The 27,018-nt window shown below is 38.1% G+C and overlaps 1 protein-coding gene across 2 annotated transcripts in view; it reads right to left on the reverse strand.

Annotated features, from left to right (window-relative positions):
* Positions 1 to 4,216: 4,216 nt before the first annotated feature.
* The window catches only part of LOC126190934 (SAP30-binding protein), a 39,839-nt gene continuing 17,037 nt past the window's right edge, over positions 4,217 to 27,018 (reverse strand). For both annotated transcript variants that reach the window (XM_049931578.1, XM_049931577.1), the window contains exons 2-3: positions 13,231 to 13,697; positions 4,217 to 5,722 (exon numbers count right to left, since the gene is read on the reverse strand). In XM_049931578.1, the coding sequence (XP_049787535.1) occupies positions 5,279 to 5,722; positions 13,231 to 13,689 (903 nt within the window). In that variant the 5' untranslated portion in view covers positions 13,690 to 13,697 and the 3' untranslated portion in view covers positions 4,217 to 5,278. The remainder of the gene's footprint in view (positions 5,723 to 13,230; positions 13,698 to 27,018) is intronic.

Here is a 27,018-nt window from a genome sequence, read left to right on the forward strand (position 1 = left end):
GTATTGCATTGCACATGCATTAACACACACATCTTTAAAGACAATAAAAGGCCAATGAATGCTAAGTGCAAATCATACAATGTATGCTTTCACATCCAGTATGGGCATTAGGCCAAGGTCCAAGGCCTACTTCTGTGACTAATGTTTCATCTCCCAATGCTGGAGATATCACCAGTGACTATAAAAACTCAGATAACAGTTTTAAACTTTAAACAGGTTCAGCAAGTTAAAGAGAGAGAGAGAGAGAGAGAGAGAGAGACTGGCTGACTTCCTTTATCATACAAAATTATTCAATAATCTTAATTTTTAACTGCTCACCAATGGGTACAATTGTACTGTAAAAACAGTCTCTCACTCTTCAAAGCAATTATTTATCTTTAATATTATACAAATATCTATCAAGTTATACAAAAGTGGACACTTCAGTGTGAAAAATAGAACAAAAGTAATTTTCTTGTAATGAATCATTTCAGAAATGTTTAGCTTTTAATTCCAGATTTATTAATGTGAGCTCGTGCAAAATTATGTGCAGGTATACAGTGTGTCTCACCTAACTCTGCCACCTCAAATATCTCTGGAAGAATAATAGATATTCCAAAAAGGTTTTCACCAACATGAATGTACGGCAGGGGCTTAAGAAACCACGTTCTATGCAAAATTTTATACTGTAAACAAATACTATTTTCAACACAGACTTGTGTATTTTTAAATGGGCAACCCCTATAATTTCGTATGCAATCAATAGCATGAGAAATCACAAAAATCATGGCATTGGCTGCATTGCAACACGTCAATTACATCCCGAGAAATTGCGAAGCGAAGTTAACGCTTGAAATAAATGAAGTGCACATCCTGAGACTCAAGCGAACACCTCATGCTCCCTGTGTCAGGGGCTCACACAATGGGAAGGTATGCACAACCCACAAAAATAAACAAGTAACACGTCCAATGCAAAGTTACATTTTTCAAATTGTAAATGCATGCTTATTCTAGAGAAATGACAACTAGAGCTACAATTAGAGATAACACACTTGAATTCACTTTGCTAAACACGTTTAATAGTGCCTGTCGCCCACAGAAACTGTACTGTTGTGCACAACATCCAGCATAGAAAATGCACTCACATCTTGACCAATGAAACTGTGTCACATCAACATATGTTCAAAGTGCCCTCTGTTTGCATCAATATGTTTGCAGTTGGGTAACGAGAGAGTGTTGCACAGAGTGTAGAGTTTCTACAGATATTACCACACATTCCGCAATAATACAATGTTGCATATCTTCTACTGTAATTGGGGGATTTTGATACACACTGACTCTCACTGCGCCCCAGAGAAACAAGTCTAACTGCGTCAAGTCGGGGGACCGTGCTGGCCATCGCACAGTACCTCCCCACCCCATCCTCACGTCGCATCTACATCTCTGGCAACTTTTGCATTGTGTGTGGGACACCCATCATGTTGGAAAGACATTGATAGATGAGTTTCCAATCCTAGATCCTCCATGAGAAGTGCTAGTATGTGTTGAAGAAATGATGCATATTGCTGTCCATTCAATGTTCCACAGTAAAAATAGGGACCTTTAATATAGTTAGAAATGATGCCGCGCCAAACATTGAAATCCAGTGAGGATTTTGCACGGACCAGTAGTGCATGTTCTGCAGATTCACATTACCATGATTTGTAAATGAAGCCTCGCCTGTAAACAACATATTGCTTAGGAATACTGGATTACCTTGCAACTGTTCAAGTGCAAAATGACAGAATGAAATGCGGGATTCAAAGTCATTCCCGTATAGTTCTTGGTGCAGTGACATATGGAATGGATGAAACCGATGCCGATGCAAGATTCTGCACAGACTACTGTGGCTTATTCCTACGCCTCGTGCAATTTCTCGTACACCCACCTGAGGATTGTGCGCTACAGCAGCCAGAACAGCAATTTTGTTCCCATTGCCAGTCGCTAGCGTAAGACGTCGACATTTTGTGGGAGCCCAGCTTCCTGTTTCTGTGAGTGCCTTGCAGATGTTGCCAATGGTTCAATGTGACGGACACTGCCGATCTAGGTAGCATTCAACACACAGTGTCACAGCTGCGGTTGCATTTCTGTGACATTCACCATAAATTAAAATAATATCCAGTTTTTCTTCATTACTGAAGACTGGCATATCACTAGATGATGGCAAATGTAACAAGGCACAAGAAAAGAGGTTTTACTGCGGCAACATACGTGAATTATGTTACAGTATGAGAGCAGTTCAGCAGACCAGATTAGGAGACACTTGTACACCAAAGGTAGAGCATGCCATGGTGATACTGGTATGTTTACGGCAAAATGGCGCTGATAACCACGCAGTTGAGCGCCCCACAAACCAAACAACGGCAGAATGCAGGCACCAGTGCAGACGACACCTGCTCTGAGCACAGTACTACATGTGATGCATTACGTCAGACACTGTGATGCCGTTGCTATCCTTTATACGCTACATATTTCAGAACTCACCAGGTTTAGAAATGAGAATCCAAGTGTGTTACCACTAACTGTAACACTAGTTGTCATTTCGCAACAATAAACATTACGTGCAGGACATGCCCCATTATGACACATTATAAGAGGTGGACCAGTTCCAGTACGGTACAGCTGAAGAAGGGGCTAAACTATCCCCCTTTAGGAGTGCCATCAATGAAATATGGGCCAATGATGTGTCGTACAATACCACACAGTACATTAACACTCAACTGACGTAGTTCGTCAATCATATCACGATGACCGGCAGCTTGAGGTGCATGCTTGAGTCTCAGGACATGCGCTTCATTTATTTTAAGCATTAACTTCACTTTGCAATTTCTCAGGATGTAATTGACGTATTGTGATGCAACGAATGAAATGATTTTTGTGATTTTTCCTGCTATTAAGTGCACACAAAATAATAGGGGGTGTCCATTTAAAAATACACAAGTTTTTTTAAAAAATAGTATTTGTTTATGTTTTAAAATTTCACATAGTATTTGGTTTCCTAAGACCCTGCCATATGTTCATGCTGGTGAAAACAGTTTTTGAATATCTATTGTTATTCCAGGGATATTTGAGGTGGCAGAGTAAGGTGAGACATCCTGTACATTCATCAATCATGTGCCATTCACTGTTGAGAAATTAACAGTAGGATACTAGATAACATCTACACAGATTTTACTGCATTCTCTGAAATTGTGTGCAAGTAATATTAACAAATTGTTACATGTGTGATGAATTTATTTTTGTCACACCCCCCCTTTCTTCGAAAAAAGAGTAAAGCTTATAGCTGCCTCATCACAGTAATCTGTAGCTGACATCCCATTGCCTAACCATCAAAAACTATTAAGTATACAGCATACTTTTTCCACACTTATTTACACAACAGATTATGTTATTCATTATTCCTATTTTTCTCTTTTGTTTTTTAGCTTGTATATGTTGGACATTATTTTGTTAATATACTATAGATGTAGATGCTAGTTTTGACTTAGCTAAAATACATAGTAATTTCTTATGTTCTCTCTCAATTATAAAAATAGCTGAAACCTATACTGTCAGAAATGGAGCTTTTATGAATCCAGAGGAAAATATATAAATAATGTGTGATTTTCAGGTTTATGACTGATTGATACTGCAACACAAGCTGACGTAACAGTACAACACTTTGAATTATTCGTATTTCTTAATAACTCTATTGTAGCTGTTGTACACTGTAATTCATAGAAATGTAGCTGATCTTAGAAATCTAATTAAATAATACTATAATACTTTAAACAAAACAACAATCATTCATACACAAGAAGGTTACTAAAACGCAAATTGGGGGAATGTTTATACCATTTTCCAACAGGTTTACAATAAGAGCTCTTTTACACAAAAAGATCACTATTAGGATGCACAGTATTTGCTTATTTTATAAATGAGGCTGTGTTCACTCATCTGTAATGAATACAATTACAAATATTCATTACAATCTCTGCTGTTATTGCACAGTTTGCTTGTCATTGCAGTATTGTGGAAAAAGTATGAAGCAGTCATCATTCAGGGATGAACTCATGCGATGAGCACACAACAAATGATGCTAATCCAAGTGACTTTAATTTAACATAACATAAATGGATTTAAGTTATAATGTAGTAATTCTAAAAACAGGGGTTTTAAGAAATGGGTAAAAAAGAAAATAAAAAGAACATCTCAGCTGTCTGTGTTGGAGCAATTTTTATTGGGACTATGAAAAATTTCCATTCATGTGAACATCAGTTAATGGTGGCCAACACACTTCTGATATAAAAATAAGCAGCTATGTCACTGTATGATACATATTAGTTGCAATACAGTACGGTTTCACTGCTTCAAAAGCAGCTTCTTCCTATACTCTCAAAAAATGCCTTTAATGGAATAAATAAAGTGCAGGTGAGTTGCCCCAAAGCAGCAGAAAGTCAATGCAATACTTGTTACTCATCATATAATAAATGCACAAAATGAGGCCTCGTTTGAACAATAATGAAGAAGAAGTAGTATAATACATCAAAACTGTCAATTCTGGATTATTTTTTACATAAATGGATGTACTCTAGCCTCAGTTGAAGGTGATACAACTATCTTCCCAGAGCAATGACTTAATTTTACACTACACTTCTCCCTACAGTAAATTTTTTGTTGTTGTACAATGAACTGTTTAAATTTACACTTCTGGTAGTCAGCATATGTTTCCAATACTTCAAAAAAGTTACTTGCCTCCCTTTGATAACATTTCTTTCAAGGTTTCGTAGTGGAATAAATATGGAATGTTTACTAGAAGAAATGAGTATTATAGCAACTTTTCCTTTTCATTCAGAAAAGAATGTGACATTAGGAAGTAGGGAGGATTAAACACAATGAATTGTTGAACATACAATAGTTATGTTTGGAATAAGCATGACATTTCACTGATTAACAGCATCAAAAATCATCCTTCTTATTTGTACTCATTTCCCTGTAAATTAGAAAGGAAATTCAAATCTTACATGACAGGAAAGCTATATTCCAAATGAAAGCAGCCATCTTTCAGAAAAAAGGCAAAAATTTTGATAGCAAAGTTTTCACGAATTGCTTTTCAGGCCTTTATCGAAAAGTCTTATTTTCAGACTGGGAATACAGGGAGAAAATCAGAAGGCTATGTACAAACATACCATATAGAGTGTCCCACATACATACCACAAAAATATATGGCATCAATCTAATGAAAAGTTTAATAAATTTATAGTTCTGTACAAATTAACAGTTATATTCGTGGTTTCTTAGGCAGAGATCCAAATGCTGAAATTACAGTCCCTTTGGTACCAGTTGCTGAAGTAGTTAGTGCAGGCTGCTGAACAAGACCCGGCTTTAGAATGCCAGCTTGTGCACCAGCAGCTGTCGTATTGGATGCCAATAATGTACCCACTTGGTCCCATTTTGATTTCCGACGCATTTTATCCTCCTCCCCTGACCCTGCACCTCCAGCAGGACGTTTGGCTGTCCCAGAAACAAATTCAACACGAGTCTTCTCACGCCTCTCCTTTTCTCGACGCTCCATTTCTGCCTTCTGAACACGTGCCAGTTCCTCGTAAAATGATTCTTTTCCCCAGCGCAATGGATCGTACGCATGTGCGGGATAGTTTGTGCCGAGTTCATTGATACTGCAGAACTGAATCAGCTTCTCATAAATACTTGGGTTCCGAAAGTCCTGAGGAACAGAAAGATGACATTAAAATAAAAAACAGAAATATGTAAGAAAAGTTCAGTCATGGTGCAAACATGAAATGCGCGGGATAGTTTGTGCCGAGTTCATTGATACTGCAGAACTGAATCAGCTTCTCATAAATACTTGGGTTCCGAAAGTCCTGAGGAACAGAAAGATGACATTAAAATAAAAAACAGAAATATGTAAGAAAAGTTCAGTCATGGTGCAAACATGAAATGCGCAATGATGTGGAAAGGAAAAGAAAAAAGTTTCATAAAAACTGGCCCATGTATTATAGCTTGAACAAAATAACTTTGAGGGGAGGGGGGGGGGGGGGGGGGAGACAGTGCTGCTGGCATACAGCCAGACACACTTGATGAAACTCCGTTTTACCTGCAAAAAGTGTGAGCACGTGGTGCCCAAGAAAGGACTACAACAGTCTGGTGACTATCTTCTACCTATGTTGTTACTGTTGTGGTTTTCAGTCCAGAGATGCAGCTGTCCATGCTTGTCTATCCCGTGCAAGCAGCTTCATCTCCGAGTAACTACTGCGCTGAACCTGCTTAGTGTATTCATCTCTTGGTCTACCTCAACAACTTTTACCCTCCACACTTCCCTCCAATACTGAATTGGTGATCCCTTGATGCCTCAGAATGTGTCTTACCAACTGGTCCCTTCTTCTAGTCAAGTTGTGCAACAAATTCCTCTTCTTCCCAATCCCATTCAGTACGTCCTCATTAGTCATTTGATCTACCCATCTAATCTTTAGCATTCTTCTGTAGCACCACATTTCAAAAGTATCTATTCTGTTCTTGCCTAAACTAATTATTGGCCATGTTTCACTTCCATACATGGCTACACTCCTTTCAAATACTTTCAGAAACGACATCCTGACACTTAAATCTATACTTGAGGTTAACAAATTTCTCTTCTTCAGAAATGCTTTCCTTGCCATAGCCAGTTTATCCTCTCTACTTTGACCATCATCAGTTATTTTGCTCCCCAAATAGCAAAACTCATCTACTACTCTGAGTGTCTCATTTCCTAATCTAATTTCCTCAACATCACCTGATTTAATTCGACTACATACCATTATCCTCATTTTCCTTTTGTTGATGTCGGTCATATACCCTCCTTTCAGGGCACTGTCCACTCTGTTCAGCTGCTCTTCCAGAATTACAATGTTGTTGGCAAACCTCACAGTTTTTATTTCTTCTCCACGGTTTTTAATTTGTACTTGAAATTTTTCTTTTATCATTTACTGCTTGCTCAATATACAGATTGAATAACATTGGGGATAGGCTACAACCCTGTCTCACTCCCTTCTCAACCACTGCTTCCCTTTCGTGCCCCTCAACTCGTATAACTGCCAACTGGTTTCTGTACAAATTGAAAATAGCCTTTCACTCCCTGTATTTTACCCCTGCCACCTTCAGAATTTGAAAGAGAGTATTCCAGTCAACATTGTCAAACGCTTTCTCTAAGTCTAAAAATGCTGAAACCTAAGTTTTCCTTTCCTTAATCTATCTTCTAAGATAAGTCACTGGGTCAGTATTGCCTTGTGTGTTCCAAGGTTTCTTCTGAATTCAAACTGATCTTCCCCAAGGTTAGCGTTTACCTGTTTTTCCATTCGTCTGTAAAGAATTCGTGTTAGTATTTTGCAGCTGTGGCTTATTAAACATAGTTTGGTAATCTTCACACCTGTCCAACACTGCTCTCTTTGGGACTGGAATTACTAAATTCTTCTTGAAGTCTGAGGATATTTCATCTGTCTCATACATCTTCCTCACCAGATGGAAGAGTTTTTTCAGGGATGGCTCTCCCAAGGCTATCAGTAGTTCTAATGGAAAGTTGTCTAGTCCTGGAGCCTTGTTTTGACTTAAGTCTTTCAGTGCTCTGTCAAACTCTTCACGCAGTACCATATTTCCCATTTCATCTTCATCTACGTCCTCTTCCATTTCCATAATATTGCCCTCAAATATATCACCCTTGCATAGACCCTCTATATACTCCTTTCACCTTTCTGCTTTTCCTTCTTTGCTTAGTACTACTCCAGCTAAGCTCCTGATATTCATACACATGATTCTCTTTTCTCCAATGGTCTCTTTGATCTTCCTGTAAGCAGTACCCACCTTACCCCTAGTGATTATGCCTCTACATCCTTACATTTGTCCCCTAGCCATCCCTGCTTAGCCATTTTGCACTTCCTGTCAATCTCATTTTTGAGACGTTTGTACTCCTTTTCACCTGCTTCATTTACTGCAGCTTTGTATTTTCTCCTTCCAGCAATTAAATTCAATATTTCTTCCATTATGCAAGGATTTCGACTAGCTCTCATCTTTTTAGCTATTTAATCGTAAGCTGCCTTCACTATTTCATCTCTCAAAGCTACCCATTCTTCTTCTGCTGTATTTCTTTCCCCTGTTCTCGCTGAAACACTCTACAACCTCTGGTTCTTTCAGTTTATCCAGGACCCATCTCCTTAAATTCCTACCTTTTTGAAGTTTATTCAGTTTCAATCTACAGTTCACAACCAATGAAGTGTGGTCAGGTCAACATCTGCCCCTAGAAATGTCTTACAATTTAAAACCTGGTTCCTAAATGTTTGTCTTACCACTATATAATCTATCTGAAACCTCCAGTGTCTCCAGGTCTCTATCATGTATAAAACCTTATCTCATGATTCTTACACCAAGTGTTAGCTATGATTAAATTATGCTCTGTGCAAAATTCTACCACGTGGCTTCCTGTTTCATTCCTTACCCCCAGTCCATATTCACTTATTACTTTTCCTTCTATTCCTTTTCCTACTACCAAATTTCAGTCCCCCATGACTATTAAATCATCATCTCCCTTAACTATCTGAATAATTTCTTTTATTGCAGCATACATTTCTTCAATATCTTCATCATCTGCAGAGCTAGTTGGCATATAAACTTGTACTAGTGTGGTAGGCATGGGCTCCCTATCTATTTTGGCTACAATTATGCATTTAGTATGCTGTTTGTAGTAGCTTAATCACACTCCCATTTTTGAATTCATCATCAAATCTATTCCTGCATTACCCTTATTTGATTTTTATGACACTGTATTCACCTGAGCAGAAGTCTTCTTCCTGCTGCCACCATACTTCACTAATTCCCACTACGTCTAACTTTAACCTATCCACTTCCCTTCTTAAATTTTCTAAGCTATTTGCCCGATTAAGCGACCTGACATTCCACACTCCGATTCACTGAACGCCAGTTTTCTTTCTCATGATAACGACGGCCTCCCGCGTAGTGCCCACCTGGAGATCCGAATGGGGGACTATTTGACTTCCAGAAAATGTTACATAAGAGGACACCATCATCATTTAACCATACAGTAAAGCTGCATGCCCTCGGGAAAAATTACAGCTGTCATTTCCCCTTGCTTTCAGCTATTTGCAGTACCAGCAGAGCAAGGCCATTTTGATTAACATTACAAGGTCAGATCAGTCAATCATCCAGACTGTTGCCCCTGCAACTACTAAAAAAGCCACTGCCCCTCTTCAGGAACCACACATTTGTCTGGCCTCTCAACAGATACCCATCTGTTGTCCTCCACCACTACCACTATACTCACTAAAACACCAATCACAAAGTTATTTTAATCATACTACAGGTTGATGCAAAATTTTGCCCAGCATTACTTCCAAATTCAAATGTATTTAATCGGCTTGGTAAAAAGGAAAGAACTGGAGATATTCTTCTAGAGTGTCTGAAACTGCCTGTCAACATTTAGCACTTGCCTGATTCAACAGCTGAGTAAATCTGGAAAAAGGAGTTTAAACAGCCAAGGAAATATTAAGATCATTTTGATTACTGAGAGACCTATCATAGAGAACAACAAGGACGTACAGGAAATGCTGGAGATACGCAATAACTTTCCAACACAGTTCATACAAGCTTTTATCATTTCATGGAGTATTAAGATTTCTCCTGAGCCACTATTATTTAATGCAGTCTCCCTTTTAATGAACTGTGACCACGGCAATGATAGGTTATATCTGTATTCCAATTAGTAGCACATAGCAGTTTTTGTGGAGATATTCCTTTTTTTTATGCTCAGTCATTTCTTTAGACTGTTGTCAGTGACAGAATGGGACTGTTTTTGTCATTGTGGACTATCTGTTACTGGATACATCAATTTTGGGTGCATAGTAACCACAGCAGGCCACTTCAGTTGCAAATGCTGCACAATATCTGATGGTTGACACTTCAATATATTTGTTGATACTGATGTATACTGATGAAGACCACTGTGGATTAAAGTATTTATATAGATGTAATCAAAGTGAGTGCTTGTCCTGTATCTGCAGAATGACTCACATTACAGAAGATCTCTCTGAAAGTGTAACACCACTTTCTTGCTGCATCTTTCCATGTGGCATTCCCCAAATTACAAGCACAGGCATTTCAAGCTGTCTTTGCTCTTCCGCATCATTCGAGCAACTGAATGTCAAAACTTTCTGCTTCTCCATGCGACACAATCCATTTTCTTTAGCTCATAAACAAACTTTATACCTTTCTTCACACCTGTAAAATGTAATGTGTATGCATTAGCATATCACTAGCACTCCATATAACAGATGACAAACGATAAAAAACCTCTGTAGCAACTATTGTAATTATGCACCAGTTACTCTTTGTGTCCAAAAGAAGCCAAAATTGTGGTTATTTTCTTGCAATTTATTACATTAAAACAAGGCCTCATATTACTGCCTGTGCATCAGCAATACAGTACCTTCACCACATCATATTACTGGTGTCACTACCAAGTACGATTCAGTGTGAAAGGGATGTTGTATCGGATTCATAGCAGTTTCTGTATGTTATCTACTAAAGCTCTGTTCATACATGTATAAGAACTTCGTGTTCACTGTAAATTGTAATTCAGTGTGGAAGATTTCATTTACTCTGTTAAATTCTGCTACAAACTGTGCCCAAATGCCTGCAGTGTGCACTGGTTCATATTTACATATAAGAGAAAGAGGTAATGGAAAACTTAAATGGAAGAACATTGAAAAAGAATCACCAAGTTACTCAAAATCTAGAGCTATGGAAGATCAGTAATGGTGAAGAAGATTAACTGTTTTTGTATCACATGCTGCATTTTTCGTGCAACTCTGGATTGTGTGTCAGTCGAGGATGAACTTCAAGCCTGCTTTAAAGGGGAGGACAAAATCAATGTAGTAAATTAAATAAAACTTAAACAATGAATCTCAATAGTGCGAAGAAAATTTGTATTTTTCTCCAGGCAGCCTGCATAAACATAAAACACTGTCTGTATGTATACACGCTTCCTCATATGTCTACATCAATCACCTGTATACCATCAAGAAGTGCATAGCAGAGATTATGTCCCATTTATATAAAAAGTTCTGTTTACTTATGCAACACTAGCAGAATGACTGCCAAAATGCTATGCTTCCACGTGTGCTGTAATTATACAGTCCTTGTGTTTGTGGTCCACACGGAAACTATACATAGGGGTTGTAGTACACCCTAGACTCTGCTTAAAACTGGTTCCTGAAACTTTCACCTTCAAGTTTCTATTAGTAGAGGTTTTTCAGCATTTCCCTGACATTCATCTACGGGTCAAAAAACTTAGGGTCATTCCTGCACCCTTTCTTTGTACACATTCTATATCTCCTGTTAGTCTTTGCACAAATATTTTATGAGTAATCTCCTTTGCAGAATTATTGTCTTTTCCTAGTATTCTATGAATAAACAAAAATCTTCAACATGGTTTACCTAAGACTAAGCCATTTTATATCTCACCAAATTATTATAACCAGGTATTTAAAAAGACTTGAATTATTCATATTGTGACTTACTGATGTTGCTGTCACAGGATACTGTTTTTCTTTTCCTTTCGTGACGAGCACTATTATGCATTTATGAAAATTTACAGCAAGCTATCAAACTTTACACCAACATGAAATCTTACCAAGATTGGGTAAATATTTACATAGGGTTTTCATACACTATTTTATTATAGCTAAAAGCATAATTTGCAAACAGTCTGATGTTACTACTAGTCTCTCCACATATGAAGCTACTCAAAAGGAAGGAACAGGTCAGAGATCAAACCTACTGACTGGATGGCAATGCAGTTCTGCAAGTGGTCCTACAATGGAGGAATGGAAACAGCAATAAACACCTGTAAGTTTGGAGGACAGAGGGTAGTGCATACTATTATGCATAAGCATCTTTCTGTCACACTTAGTACATCAAGTGCAGATTCAACCTCAGAAGTTAATGTAGTATTGTTTTAAGACAGATGAATGAAATAATTAAGATTTTGGGTTCATTGATATATACAGCACAAATTTCAGGTTATTTGTAATAGAAAATAAGAAGCTGACTGGGAGATTCAAAACTGATAGTTCTTTATGGAATAACTCCATAGCATTACAGTGATTTGGGCAGTTGATTTTTTGTTGTAACAACATGATACACACATATGAGAAAGGTACACAGCATATTTATAAAGATGACACACACATGAGCCATAGATATTCTACATGTATCTAACAGGTTGCATATAGGGCTAGAAGCAGTGGATAACTTAAATGACATTTCAACTCTAACATCCTTACAATAAAATAAGCTATCATGTTGACATTATGCATCTACACACAAAAACCGCACCACCTTAGGATTTAGCAGTCTTCATGATCATATATACTGCTCCTACTTTTTTTAATCACAATGAGAAAACAGTATGAAAATAACCCAAAAATTAATAGTTGCAAGTAGCATGCAGCTGTTCAAAGAGCTCATAGCAACTGTGGAAAAAAAAAAATCATCAAATTAAACTGTGTTACAGGCACCTCATACAGGTACAGTTAAATTACTGCCAACATGGAGTATGAAAACACCTCATATTAGTAGAAAAATTCTAATAACAACTTTCACCTGCAAATATTGGCTCTCAATGTGTTAAACCATTTGATAAATGTACAACCTATCAACTTAAAGGGAGCTAGCAATCAGCTTATGAAGCACAAAACAAATGAGTAATTTATGTATTGTGTACATACGGAAATGACCAGAGAGAGAGAGAGGAGCTGCTCCATTTTTCATTTAACAGAAAAATAATGAACTTAAGAAAATTCTATTATGTCTGTAAAATGATTGAGGAAAGTCCAATTGTAAACACAAAATTCACAGTAATTCTGTACATAATTCTTTTTGTGTTTTAAACTGTTTTATTCCTGTTCAATAAAGTTCTTCAAATTATTGGTTCAAATGGCTCTGAGCACTATGGGACTTAACATCTATGGTCATCAGTCCCCTAGAACTTAGAACTACTTAAACCTAACCAACCTAAGGACATCACACGACACCCAGTCTCACGAGGCAGAGAAAATCCCTGTACCCACCGGGAATCGAACCCGGGACTTCAATTATTCTACTTTTCTAATCATAAAACTTACACAAAACTGAGATAATAACTAAAGGTCATAATTAAATGTTACAAACCTTCCGCTGTTGTATCACATGATTCATGTCCAAACCAGAAGACATCATCTTTTCATGCAGTCTACTAATTTTTTCTTGCAATTCATTTGAACAACGACCCTTTGGTTCAGAAAACAATATAACATCATTCACATCTGCTGGGTTTGCAGCAGGAGTCTCGCCTCCATCTTCAGGCTCCTCGCTGCCCACTGACACGCGCTGACCGCCTTCCTCGTCGTCGTCTGATACCACAGTTTCATCGTGGTACGACACAAGGCGGGCAACTTTGCTGCTCACAATAGAAACTTGGGTTGTTGTTGTTGTAATAGGTGCTGTGGCTGGAGGAGTGGCTGTGTTGGATACAACAGAGTTCACGCTACTAGCACCTGGGGAATTTTCCTCCTCGCCTGCTTCATCTTCTGCCTCTGAATCAGTGTAAGTGGCTGTCAACGAGGCGAGGGCAAGACTTGGGCCAGACATATTGTTTCCTGAAAGCATTAAAACTGTGACTGTTAAATATTATACAAGTAACAGTTATTTTTTTTTTCAAACAACCACTCTCTTAAATATTGTACGCAATTACATTTCTGAAGTGTGAATTACTATTTATAATTATACAAAAATTGTGTTTTAGTTCCAGCTCATAAATTAGATGAAAGTACTTTTGATTTAACAAGCAAGAATGGGTATTTCAAAGCCATATAAGAAGAGTGCAACTTCCTTTACTTGTTACAAAATAAATGATTTGGCAGTAGAAAGGTTGTCAGAAACTTTAACAAGGTGTAATGGCCTTTAGGATAAACTATTGTATTGGCAAACACGGATATTAACTTTATATGAAGTTCTGTGACTAAAACTGAAATATACATATTCTTACTTATTTCAATTTGACAGACACCATATGAGGCGGCATTTTGTGGGTAAACAAGCCAACTGTTTGTTTTAATGAAGAGGTTCTGACTACTTTAATAGTGACCTATTAAAACGCAACTAACATACTAACACAAGGAAGGGAGAAAGAGGATATAGGGAGAGGAAGACGGAGGGAGACTGGTAAAGATGTGGCACACTCACAAAGACTTTCTTTGTTTCACTATAGAGAGGGGAAAAATTGAAATAAGCAAATATTCTTACAACCCAGCACTGTAGGGAGAAATAGATAAAAATTTAATGGAAAATGCTCTTCTATGCACAGAGTGACACACGGGAGACGGACAGTTTTGAACTGCGTAGTACTGAGGGCACAGTGGTGGGAGGTGGTCATGTTGGGGATAGTTCTGATCCACACAAGACGCCATTTCATTTAATCAGTCACTATGGAGCAGTGGTACTTGCAACGTCGAGTGTTTGTCTATGACAGTTTCGTGAAAAGTGGTGAGTCTATTATTGCTACGCAGCGATTGTTTCGTGCGCAGTTTAGTGTCGGTCGACAAGGAGCTGTTCCGAGCCGTAACACAATCCTCAGATGGGTGGAAAACTTCAGATCAACTGGAAACATACTGGATAAGAAGCATCCTGGCCCAAGACGCAGAGTAACAACACCAGAAAATGTTGAAAGGATAAGGCAAGCGGCAGTCAGAAGCCCAGGACGGTCAGCTAGACGTCATGCTAGTGAGTTACGAATCAATCATGAATCGGTTAGACGAATTTTGCATAAAGAATTAAAATTCCATTCCTACAAAATGCTCATTGTCCAACAACTTAAGGAAACTGATTTTTCTGTACGAGAAGACTTCGCTTACAGAATGAAAGTGATTTTGGGATCGAATGAAAATGAAATTTTATTGATGAGCGATGAAGCTCATTTTCATTTAAACAGGACCGTGAATAAGCAAAACCTATGTTACTGGGCTCCAGAGCATCCACACCTTACCCACCAGCGTCCTCTACACTCAGAAAAAGTAACAGTCTGGTGTGCTCTTGGCTCTGTTGGCATTATTGACCTTATTTTTTTGAAGAGAACGGGGCCACAGTTACTGTTAATTTGGTTCGTTACATTCGTATGCTTGAAACATTCTTGAAACCAGAACTAAGAACACGACGAATCCCTTGAAGACGTGTTTGGTTCCAACAGGATGGGGCAACATTGCACACCGCAAACACTTCAATGACAATTCTTAGATGCATGTTTCCTGGCCGGATTATCTCACATTTTGGCAATGTTCCTTGGCCTCCCAGGTCTCCCGACTTGTCAGTATGTGACTTTTTTCTGAGGGGGTACCTTAAGAACTGCGTTTATAACCACAAACCACAAAATTTGGACGAGTTGAAGAATGCAATCATTCAAGAAATTGCTGCCATCCCTGCAGATATTTTAGTCTGTGTGATGGAGGATTTTGAGAAGAGACTTGAGTCCTGCATTAAAAATGATGGACATCCCCTTGACAGCATCATTTTTCACAAATAACTTTGTTGACTAAAATGACAAATAATGAGCTTTGATTTTGTGTAAATAAACATGCATTAATTTTAAAGTTGGCTGAGTATTATTTCATTAAAAACCGTCCGTCTCCTGTGTGTCACCCTGTACAAGATCATGTGGCAAAGAGAGTCAAAATGCTGTGTGTGTGTTACCCACAGTTTGAGGGTGGAAATAACGATCTGAACAAAACTGCCTGCCTCATTAAATATTGGTTTATTGTGTTATTGTATTCAAATGCTACAGAAAACAAAACTATAAAACTACAAAACAATAAAGAAAAGAAATTGTAGTAATTTTCAACTGTACTGGGACCTTGTAATGAAGCCATATGTAAATTTAACCTCTGAAAATCAGAAGTGTTTTGAGAAACTAACTGCTTGCAATGGTTTGGTACCAAATAGGCAGGCAAGATGGGGGAAAATGTGATTAAATGGATTCTCTGGCCTATCAAAGGCAAAGTGTAAGAAACATGTAGAGGAAAAGTGAAACTGCAGTAGTCCATGGTTTTGACTTACGCACTATTAAATCATAATTAGTGTGAAGAGAAATTAAAGAAGTACCTGCTACAGGTTAAAGAACAGTCATTTGCTTGGGTCAACTCAAATGTGCAGTACCGGTCACTTGCTTTGACATGTGATATAACTATGTTGTGGTATGTGATATCATTGTTGCCAGCAGATTTTAAGTGGAATGTATCTGAAGATGTGCTCTGAATTTGTTTCTGAGTATTGTTGGTGTGTGACTGGAGTGATGTAGTGTTCTTTGTCAGGTGTTGCGTATTACATGTATGCTTCGTATTGGAATTGTGTTTGGAGTTTTGTTAGTGAGTTATCGTAATTTCATTAGTTACTGACTATAGATTTGTTTTTGGCTCTAGGATTGTTAGTTGGGCACGTTGTTAATGACTGGAGATTTAATGTTTACTTTGTACTTGTTTTGATGAGGAAATTCCCTTGCATGTCATTGCATGCATAATGAATGATGATGTGGCAAGAAAGATAAAGGTCTTCCAGATGTACCGTCTGATGGCTCATTTGTACAGTCTGATGGCTGAGTACATAGGTGCCATGTTTGTGAGGAATTCATAAAGTTAACCGAAGGTGTTGCATTTTGGATCAGGGATGAATATGTATGCCTTTGTTTCTGTCACAAAATTTGGCGATCTATTCGGATAGATTCCTGGATTGAGAAGTCTAGGCTGGCCATCCATTTGTTATATTGTTTTGTTTACATATATAGGTTATTGTTTTTTGTTTCAGTGTGTGTGTGTGTGTCCATTGTGAAGTGCATGATGGACGATATTTCCCCTGTACTAGGAAGTTTCTTCGCATTCCATTCCCTTGTGGAGAATGATAATTTAAAAGCCCCTGTATGCAGTAATATGTGTAATCTTGTCTTCACTTACCCCTATAGAAGTGATACATGGGTGACAGTAGTATTTCGATGAATTACTCACTCACAAGGAGACCACACTAAACCCGCCAGGTTAGCCGAGAGCACTAATGCGCTGCTTCTTGGACTCAGGTAGGCGCGCTGGCCCTGGAAGGGCATCTGGCCACCCGTTCAAATTAACCATGCCAAATCTGATAGTAACCCTGCCAACCCTGTGAAAACTGTTGGACAAAGGCAGAAGCTGAAGAAGAAGAAGAAGAAGAAGACTACCTACACCAAATCTTCATCACCGTTCAAATTTAGGGTACATGCAGAACTCGGCCGCCAGTAATTAAAGTGACAAAAGTGGGAGCTCCAGATGGTCAACTGTTCCTTAAGGGGGGGGGGGGGGGGATTATTGGGGGAGAATTCTGATGTGGATCGAGTGATGCATAGCCATTTATGTCACAGTTTCCAGACGATGATTGGTTCAGTGGAAAAAGCATGGAACGGAATCCGAGGGTGAGAGGCCCGATTCCCTATTTGGAAACTTTGTTTCATTTTCCATTTTACCATTACTTACACAGCAGGTGAATTGGAATACTGGTCAACATATTGAATGTATTAACTTTCTGATAAAAGGCATGATATGGAAAGGAACAGGAAAATTTGGGATCGCACATAAATATCCAACAAAGAATTGTACTTACAGCGTCCATGAGGGCACAGAAAATAATTTTGCAAAACAGAATTGTAATTAAAGAGTCCAATCAAATAGGTATGTCAAGATTTCTCATTTGTTGATGTCAATCGAAATACTCTTTTTTTATATCCTGTATAATACACTTGTATGTTCTCTTCCCAAATTCCCAGTACCAATCAACTTGTAACTGAACACGAACCATCAATAGGCAAATGTATTCCTTGTGAAATGACAGGATATGAACAAAGTGGCCCACTCACGTATAGCACAATATACTGTAACCCTTTCCAGAAAATTATTAGCTACATTCTACATATGCCAAGGCCTCAAAAAATGGTGGATAAGTAGTGGCAAAATACAGGAATGTCATCATTCATCAAAATCTGGGAAATCTACGACAGCTTTATACAAAAAGTTTTTGACTGATGTGATGAAGCCCTACAGTCCTGTATGCAGGAAAACATGTTTTTTCTGTTAACCGACTCATAGGGAGGACAACCAATCCCACAATTATATGATTTTTCAAAATGAAGGATTGCTGTCGTATAGCACCCCAAATGCACTACAGTACTGCAATTCTATGATGTATATTTTTTTATCATCCAGTAAAGGATTTGATCAAAAAGCTTAAAAAATAACTCTCTAACTCATCAAGAGAGAAAAGGGAGTCACATCCAGAGAAGACTGTATCAAAATACATTCCATCATACGTAACCAGCTATACTTGCCAATATGATGTGAAATGATGTGCGTTATGCGTGGTTGGTGCCAAAATGTGCACTGAGAGGAAACCTTTTATGAATACAAACCAAGCTTGTTTTTAAAAAAAAAAAAAAAAAAGGGGGGGGGGGGGGGGGGGAGAACAACCACGTAATTGTAAAACTGTGGCTTTTATAATGTATGAAAGCTGCCACGAGAACAACTGCTTTTTGTTTTACAATGAATATTGCCCCAGCACATGTGTATCATCAACTGTAAAATAATAAAAACATCTAATTTTATATAAGAAGTTGTTTTCGTGTATACCTCACAATCCCTTCCTAGAAATTCATTTGCAATCCCAAATTTTCCTTTGTCTTTCCTTTCCATCCCTTTTACAAAAATATCAATACATACAATATATTAAACATTATTTTGGTCCATCTGCAGTGCAAATAACATAAAAATAAAATGTTTCCAAATAGGGATCAATCCCAAACCCTCAGATTACTGGCCTGTACTGTTCCTGCTGAGCCAAGCACTGCCTGGTAACTATGCTAGCATAAGTGGCTTATGTCTTGCCCAATTCACGCCAAAAATGCCATTTTTCTCTGAACTCATAGCCATCTGGAGTGCTCACTTCTGTCACTTTGATTTGTGGCCAAGCCCTGCATACATTATAAATCTGAATGTTTGCATTGATGACAAATAGGCATGGTTCCTTTGTCAATAATGATACTTGAAACTTTGTACGTAGGCTTTCACAGAATATTTGGCACGTATCATCAAGTATATGCCATTTCAGGTTTTTCAGCATTTCTGTGACACTCTTCTGTGGAACAGTCACGATGCCCAGCTTTGTGTATATTCAATATCCTGTAATACTTCATCACCAGATGTTCAGGACAAGAGGGGTCCAATTAAGCCACAACCTGAAAGCCAGACAGGTATGGTTTAACTGAAGTGTTTGACGTGTTTTTTAATGGAAACACTTCACCAAGGCACTGACATTTCCTTTGATTAACAGCCCTCTTGAAAACTCATGGATGCAGGCAAACACTTGAAGCAATCTGCTGGGGAGCCACTTGCCCATGCTGTGAAGCGCCGCAATTACGAATACCTGAGAGTGATGTGGGAATTCCCAGGATACATGCCAGTCACCATGAGACTGAAAATTTTTTTCACTCTCTACAAAGATTGGGAGTGGTTATGCAGTGTCAATCATTCACTGGGCAAGATGGCAAACTGAACTCACCAATGACATAAATGATATGATTTTTCACCAAGGAGAGCATAGAAGAAGAAGAAGAAAACGGACAAAATTGCTGAGCAAGGGGCAGCCGAGAGATCAGACAGGAGAGAGAGAGAGATGATCAGATAATAGAAAGAAAACAGCAGAGAGTGAGTAAGAGGACAGACAGACAAAGAAAAATCAGTCAGTCAGCGATCAATCAATTATTGAGAGGAGCACTCGGAGGTGCCACAGAAGAAGTGATTTTGAAGCTTTTTCACATAAAAGCATTCTCACTTTGCCTTTAGAAAGCATGTCAACCTATAGTCAGCTCCTTACATTCATTCCGATTTCTAGAACCACCTTCTAACATACTCACTTTCCATTTTAAGCCAAACTGGACTTTTTGTGATGGTGATACTTGAATCTTAAGTATCCAACTGTGTTTTCCTTGTCCGACTTCAGCTTCCAAATATCACATTGACTTCACCTTTGCAAGATAATCACTGCATACAACAGACACTGTGTGCAAAGACAACAACACTGTAATGACTGTGCTCTACCTTGAGAAGGAAGCACAGTCTTAAGATATCCAGGGCATCTCTGCAGAGCCTTGAATCACATAATATACAGATGGCGTGCAGCCACACAACATGAGAGAAAATCAACATGTCACACTGACATCGCTTCAGCTGCCTATACCTGCAAGTGGTGAAATGAAGTGATTACTACACCTCCCTCTCCCCCCCCCCCTTCCCACACACATACACTTTGGCCAATTACTGAGTTGTGTCTATGTCCTGTCAAATTGGCTATGACAGTATACTTGTGGTGTTAATAACTATAAATGTTCTTAGGTGTTTATCATTTTTCAATCTGAATTCATTACATTTCGTCAGTAGGAAAAGGGAGAGAAGGAAACATAGCAGGTGAATATGGATTGGGGGGAAGGAATGAAAGAGGAAGCCGCCTTGTAGAATTTTGCACGGAGCATAACTTAATCATAGCCAACACTTGGTTCAAGAATCATAAAAGAAGGTTGTATACCTGGAAGAATCCTGGAGATACTAAAAGGTATCAGATAGATTATATAATGGTAAGACAGAGATTTAGGAACCAGGTTTTAAATTGTAAGACATTTCCTGGGGCAGATGTGGATTCTGACCACAATCTATTGGTTATGAACTGCAGATTGAAACTGAAGAAACTGCAAAAAGGTGGGAATTTAAGGATATGGGACCTGGATAAACTGAAAGAACCAGAGGTTGTAGAGAGTTTCAGGGAGAGCATAAGGGAACAATTGACAGGAATGGGGGAAAGAAATACAGTAGAAGAAGAATGGGTAGCTCTGAGGGATGAAGTAGTGAAGGCAGCAGAGGATCAAGTAGGTAAAAAGACGAGGGCTAATAGAAATCCTTGGGCAACAGAAGAAATATTGAATTTAATTGATGAAAGGAGAAAATATAAAACTGCAGTAAATGAAGCAGGCAAAAAGGAATACAAACGTCTCAAAAATGATATCGACAGGAAGTGCAAAATGGCTAAGCAGGGATGGCTAGAGGACAAATGTAAGGATGTAGAGGCTTGTCTCACTAGGGGTAAGATAGATACTGCCTACAGGAAAATTAAAGAGACCTTTGGAGAGAAGAGAACCACTTGTATGAATATTAAGAGCTCAGATGGAAACCAAGTTCTAAGCAAAGAAGGGAAGGCAGAAAGGTGGAAGGAGTATATAGAGGGTTTATACAAGGGCGATGTACTTGAGGACAATATTATGGAAATGGAAGAGGATGTAGATGAAGATGAAATGGGAGATAAGATACTGCGTGAAGAGTTTGACAGAGCACTGAAAGACCTGAGTCGAAACAAGGTCCCGGGAGTAGACAACATTCCATTTGAACTACTGATGGCCTCGGGAGAGCCAGTCATGACAAAACTCTACCATCTGGTGAGCACGATGTATGAGACAGGCGAAATACCCTCAGACTTCAAGAAGAATATAATAATTCCAATCCCAAAGAAAGCAGGTGTTGACAGATGTGAAAATTACCGAACTATCAGTTTAATAAGTTACAGCTGCAAAATACTAACGCGAATTCTTTACAGACGAATGGAAAAACTGGTAGAAGCCGACCTCGGGGAAGATCAGTTTGGATTCCGTAGAAATGTTGGAACACGTGAGGCAATACTGACCTTACGACTTATCTTAGAAGAAAGATTAAGAAAAGGCAAACCTACATTTCTAGCATTTGTAGACTTAGAGAAAGCTTTTGACAATGTTAACTGGAATACTCTCTTTCAAATTCTGAAGGTGTCAGGGGTAAAATACAGGGAGCGAAAAGCTATTTACAGTTTGTACAGAAACCAGATGGCAGTTATAAGAGTCGAGGGGCATGAAAGGGAAGCAGTGGTTGGGAAAGGAGTAAGACAGGGTTGCAGCCTCTCCCCGATGTTATTCAATCTGTATATTGAGCAAACAATAAAGGAAACAAAAGAAAAATTCGGAGTAGGTATTAAAATCCATGGAGAAGAAATAAAAACTTTGAGGTTCGCCGATGACATTGTAATTCTGTCAGAGACAGCAAAGGACTTGGAAGGGCAGTTGAACGGAATGGACAGTGTCTTGAAAGGAGGATATAAGATGAACATCAACAAAAGCAAAACGAGGATAATGGAATGTAGTCAAATTAAGTCGGGTGATGCTGAGGGAATTAGATTAGGAAATGAGACACTTAAAGTAGTAAAGGAGTTTTGCTATTTAGGGAGTAAAATAACCGATAATGGTCGAAGTAGAGAGGATATAAAATGTAGACTGGCAATGGCAAGGAAAGCGTTTCTCAAGAAGAGGAATTTGTTAACATCGAATATAGATTTAAGTGTCAGGAAGTCGTTTCTGAAAGTATTTGTATGGAGTGTAGCCATGTATGGAAGTGAAACATGGACGATAACTAGTTTGGACAAGAAGAGAATAGAAGCTTTCGAAATGTGGTGCTACAGAAGAATGCTGAAGATAAGGTGGGTAGATCACGTAACTAATGAGGAGGTATTGAATAGGATTGGGGAGAAGAGAAGTTTGTGGCACAACTTGACTAGAAGAAGGGATCGGTTGGTAGGACATGTTTTGAGGCATCAAGGGATCACAAATTTAGCATTGGAGGGCAGTGTGGAGGGTAAAAATCGTAGAGGGAGACCAAGAGATGACTACACTAAGCAGATTCAGAAGGATGTAGGTTGCAGTAGATACTGGGAGATGAAGAAGCTTGCACAGGATAGAGTAGCATGGAGAGCTGCATCAAACCAGTCTCAGGACTGAAGACCACAACAACAACACAAAACCAAAGAAGAGAATGATACAAAAATTGGGCATGGTACAGTAGTAAGGATCGAACCTGAGCCAAAGGCTGAGCAGTTTATGCGCTTTTGTCATTTTATAAGAACAACTGACACTAATTTTATCTGGTGGATTGCTTGAATTTGCACACACAACAGCTTGATTGGCTAACTTCAATGTTAATTAACTTAGAAAAAGCACAATGCATCAAATTGTTTTTCTTAACAATTATTTCTCAGCACAACCTACCCCATAAAACACATACAACCTTTTCAGACTGTTTCAGGCCACTCTGTTTACATTTTTTGTAAAGAGGGTATTGTTAACATAGCTCATCAGTCATTAAATTGTTTTTATGATCTGATTGTGCAGTTATTATTTTGTGAGCAGTATATATGTCAGACTGTAAAATGAAGAAAAGAAATCCTTTATCACAAAGGATACTGTAGGAGGGAGGGAGGGAGGGAGGGAGGGAGGATGTAGGAGACATCTGGTTTAGGGTCTTCTGTATGCCAAAAAGAATTTTCTATAAAATGTGTAGCTGAATATACATACCAATGTAAGTATATTAATTATAGTTTCCTTTAAGGTCAGTTGCCTGTGTTTACATCAAAGACATGGCTTTATGTTTGTTAAATCATGTAACTGGAAAAGTACATTCTTGGATCCAGTGCTCTTTCCAGAACTGTTTTAAAAACTTTTTAATTGCACAATGGAAATAGATTGGTACATGCACTGGATCAAAGTACCTGAAAGAATTTTCTTTTGCCTATTCTTAAACTTTCTACGTCTCACACATGAATAAAAACAAAAAGTAAAAGTAAAAGTGTCATTTCAAGTTTATTTTCAACAAACTGGGAAGAAAGCCATTAATGTAACATAAGATATTTTATACAGACATTTCTCATTCATCCCACAAATTAAATTGTAAATATGGCTACATGCTGAACCCGCATAATTTTTTTAATACAGGTGTAAGTTGGTAAATTTGACCACCCACCTTTTACATGCTACAATAATATAAATTCTTCTGTGGAATAGAAAGAGTTCTCAAGGATAAACTTTTCAGTTTCTTTTCAAAATTAACTTTGCTGTCTGTCAGACATTTTGTATCACTGGGTAAAGTATCAAACATTTTAGTTGCAGCACTGTGCATCCCTTTCTGTGCTAAAGACAATCTTAATGTGGAGTAATGAATGTAATTTTTCCTTCTGGTACTGTCCTTAAACAGATGATCACGAGTCACGAGTGAGCACCACATATTATTCTCACACCATGTTTTTGAGCAATGAAGACTTTCTTTTTTAAAGATGAGTTACCCCAGAACATTATTCCATGTTACATTACTGAATGAAAATACGAAAAATATGTCAACTTACTGATTTGATCTGCAATGATTCTAAGTGCAAATGTGGCTGAACAAAGTTGTTTTAGGAGATCCAAAATGTGTTTCTTCCAGTTTAAAATCGCATCAACAGGGACATCTAAGAATTTTTGAAGTTTCCACCCTATTTATTACTTCCTCACCAAGTGTTAGACTTACTACTGGTGTACTACCCTTAGATGTGCAGAACTGAGTATGTTGCGTCCTTTTAAAATTGAGGATGAGACCATTTACAGAAAACCCGTCAATGATACTGTTAAGAACATTGTTTACCATTTCTTCTCTTTCTGCATCTATGCTTGGATTGATTACTATACTAGTGTCATCTGCAAAAAGTACTAATTCTGCTTGTTGTATGTTACACAAAAGATCATTTACATATACGAGGAACAATAGCAGACCTAAGACTTAAACTTGGGAACCTCATACAGGATTTCTCCCCAGTAAGAATAATATTCGCCTGGACTACATTGGCTGAATTGCTAAATACAGCTTTCTGCTTTCTTTTGTTAGATTTGATACTTATCGTTTGGCTACACCATAAATCCCATAAAACTTCAGTTTATCTAAATCTACATCTATACTCCGCAAAGCAACAACAAGTACATAGGAAGGGGTACATCCCACTGTACCAGTTACTAGGGTTCCTTCCTGTTCCGTTCACATATGGAGTGTTGGGAGAATGATTAACTGAATGCCTCTGTGCATGCAATAATTATTCTAATCTTATCCTCACGATCCCTCTGTGAGCGATACATAAGGTAAGTCGACATACAATTTTAAAATGTTTGAAATAAGGAAATGAAGTAATATAGAAGGCTGTGCTTTTAACATACATTGTTTAACCGTGGTATCTACAAAGTCACAGAGAAAGCATTGTGGTTTTGGGAGGGAAAAAGCCACATTTGTTATGACCTGCACTGCAGACGGAAGCAAGAAGCAAACCTTAAGGAAATCACAAGCAGGTAAGTTTCATTCAGTGTGTCTCAACTTCTCTCTGTGTATGTTAGATTAATTTTAGTTCTTTTGTGTTACTGAAAAGACTTTATTTATGCCTTTGTTTTGTTGAGTGTGGGATAAAATTAGTACTTTAAGCATTCACATGTATGTCAACTATTGGTTCTTTTAAATTAGCATAATATTAAATATGACAGGGGTGTCAACTTTATATTTCCTATTAAAACTTGAGCTTTAGACTGTATCTGGAAGTAAATTTAATGCTGTTCTAATTTGGGAGTGCTATCTGATAATTTTAAATCTTTTATTTTCCAGTATCAGTATTCTAAATAATTGTTATTTTTAACTGTTTTTTCCAGAAACATACGTCCAAAGAAGTATCAACAATACTCACAAGAGTCTTTGATAGAGGTCACTGATGCAGTGAACCATGGAATGAGCTGCTATTCTGCCTCAAAACAATTTGGGATTCCAAGGGTAACTTTGATGGGAAAACATAAGGGGCAGATTCCATTACAAATGAAAATGGGAGTTTCTACAGCACTTTCAGCAGATCAGGAAAATCTGCTAGCTGAATGGGTAAAAATGAGGGGGGAAAGAGGGTTCCCAGATTCGAAACAGTCATTACTGTAATCTGCTAGACAGTTAGTTGGCTGACAAATTAAAGCTTAAAGAGTCTTATCCCAGTAAGAAATGGTACAATGGCTTTATGCAAAGACATCACAATTTAAGCTCAAGAATTTGTTAAAATTTAACTACAAACCGAAGAAATGTCACTCAAGATAATATTATATTTTGGTTTAAGGAGGTTCATAGTTATTTTGAGGAGAGGGGGTTAATTTCAGCGTTTGGGGACCCAAGTAGAATTTTTAATGGAGACAAAACTTCCTTCTTCCTAAATCCAAAGGGTGGAAAGGTTCTGGCTGAACAAGGATCGGAGACAGTGTATCAAGGGGCTGGAAATGATGAAAAGGAGAACATCACAACTCTCTTTATGGGAAATGCTGTTGGGGAACTTATTCCACCAATGATTGTATTTAGGCAAATAGTTTTACCTGTTTATTAATTTTTGTATCTGTTTTCTCTAGCAACCCTAGTTTATATTCTGAACATTTTCTTTCAGATACACCAGAATACCAGCAGCTGTAGCCACAGCAGTACCAAAGGAATGGGCCATTGGGCATTTGGAAAGTGGGTGGATGAACCAAGAAAACTTCTATGAGGTATTGCCAACATTTTTTTTTTCTACCCATGGTTAGTAAAGGAAGGATTTCAGTTCCCAATTGTTTTGTTTCTGGATGGTCATACATCACACATGTTATTGCCCCTGAGTCAGTTTTTTGCAGAGAAGGGCATTGAAATAGTGGTCCCATATCCAAATGCAACACACATTTTTCAACCTATGGATGTTGCTGTGGTCCGTACTCTAAAAAGTCTTGAAAGCAAAAAGTGCAAGAATGGCGCATGGAGCATGGACACTGAAACAAACAAAACTTTGCACACATTCTCTGTTCAGTTCTAGATGGTATAATGCCTGAGATCCTTCAGTATGGGTTCCATAAATGCGGATTATTTCCCTGGAATGCAGAAGCTGTTGTAGTTCCAGAATTAGATGTAACTGAGCCACATGTGGCTACAACAACAGCAATACCAGCGTCCCGGTTGAAAGAGCAAATAGCTTGGCTCGAAGATCAAATTGGGCCAGAGAGAC

The sequence above is a fragment of the Schistocerca cancellata genome, chromosome 6, assembly GCF_023864275.1.
Source record: "Schistocerca cancellata isolate TAMUIC-IGC-003103 chromosome 6, iqSchCanc2.1, whole genome shotgun sequence".
Taxonomy (NCBI): domain Eukaryota; kingdom Metazoa; phylum Arthropoda; class Insecta; order Orthoptera; family Acrididae; genus Schistocerca; species Schistocerca cancellata.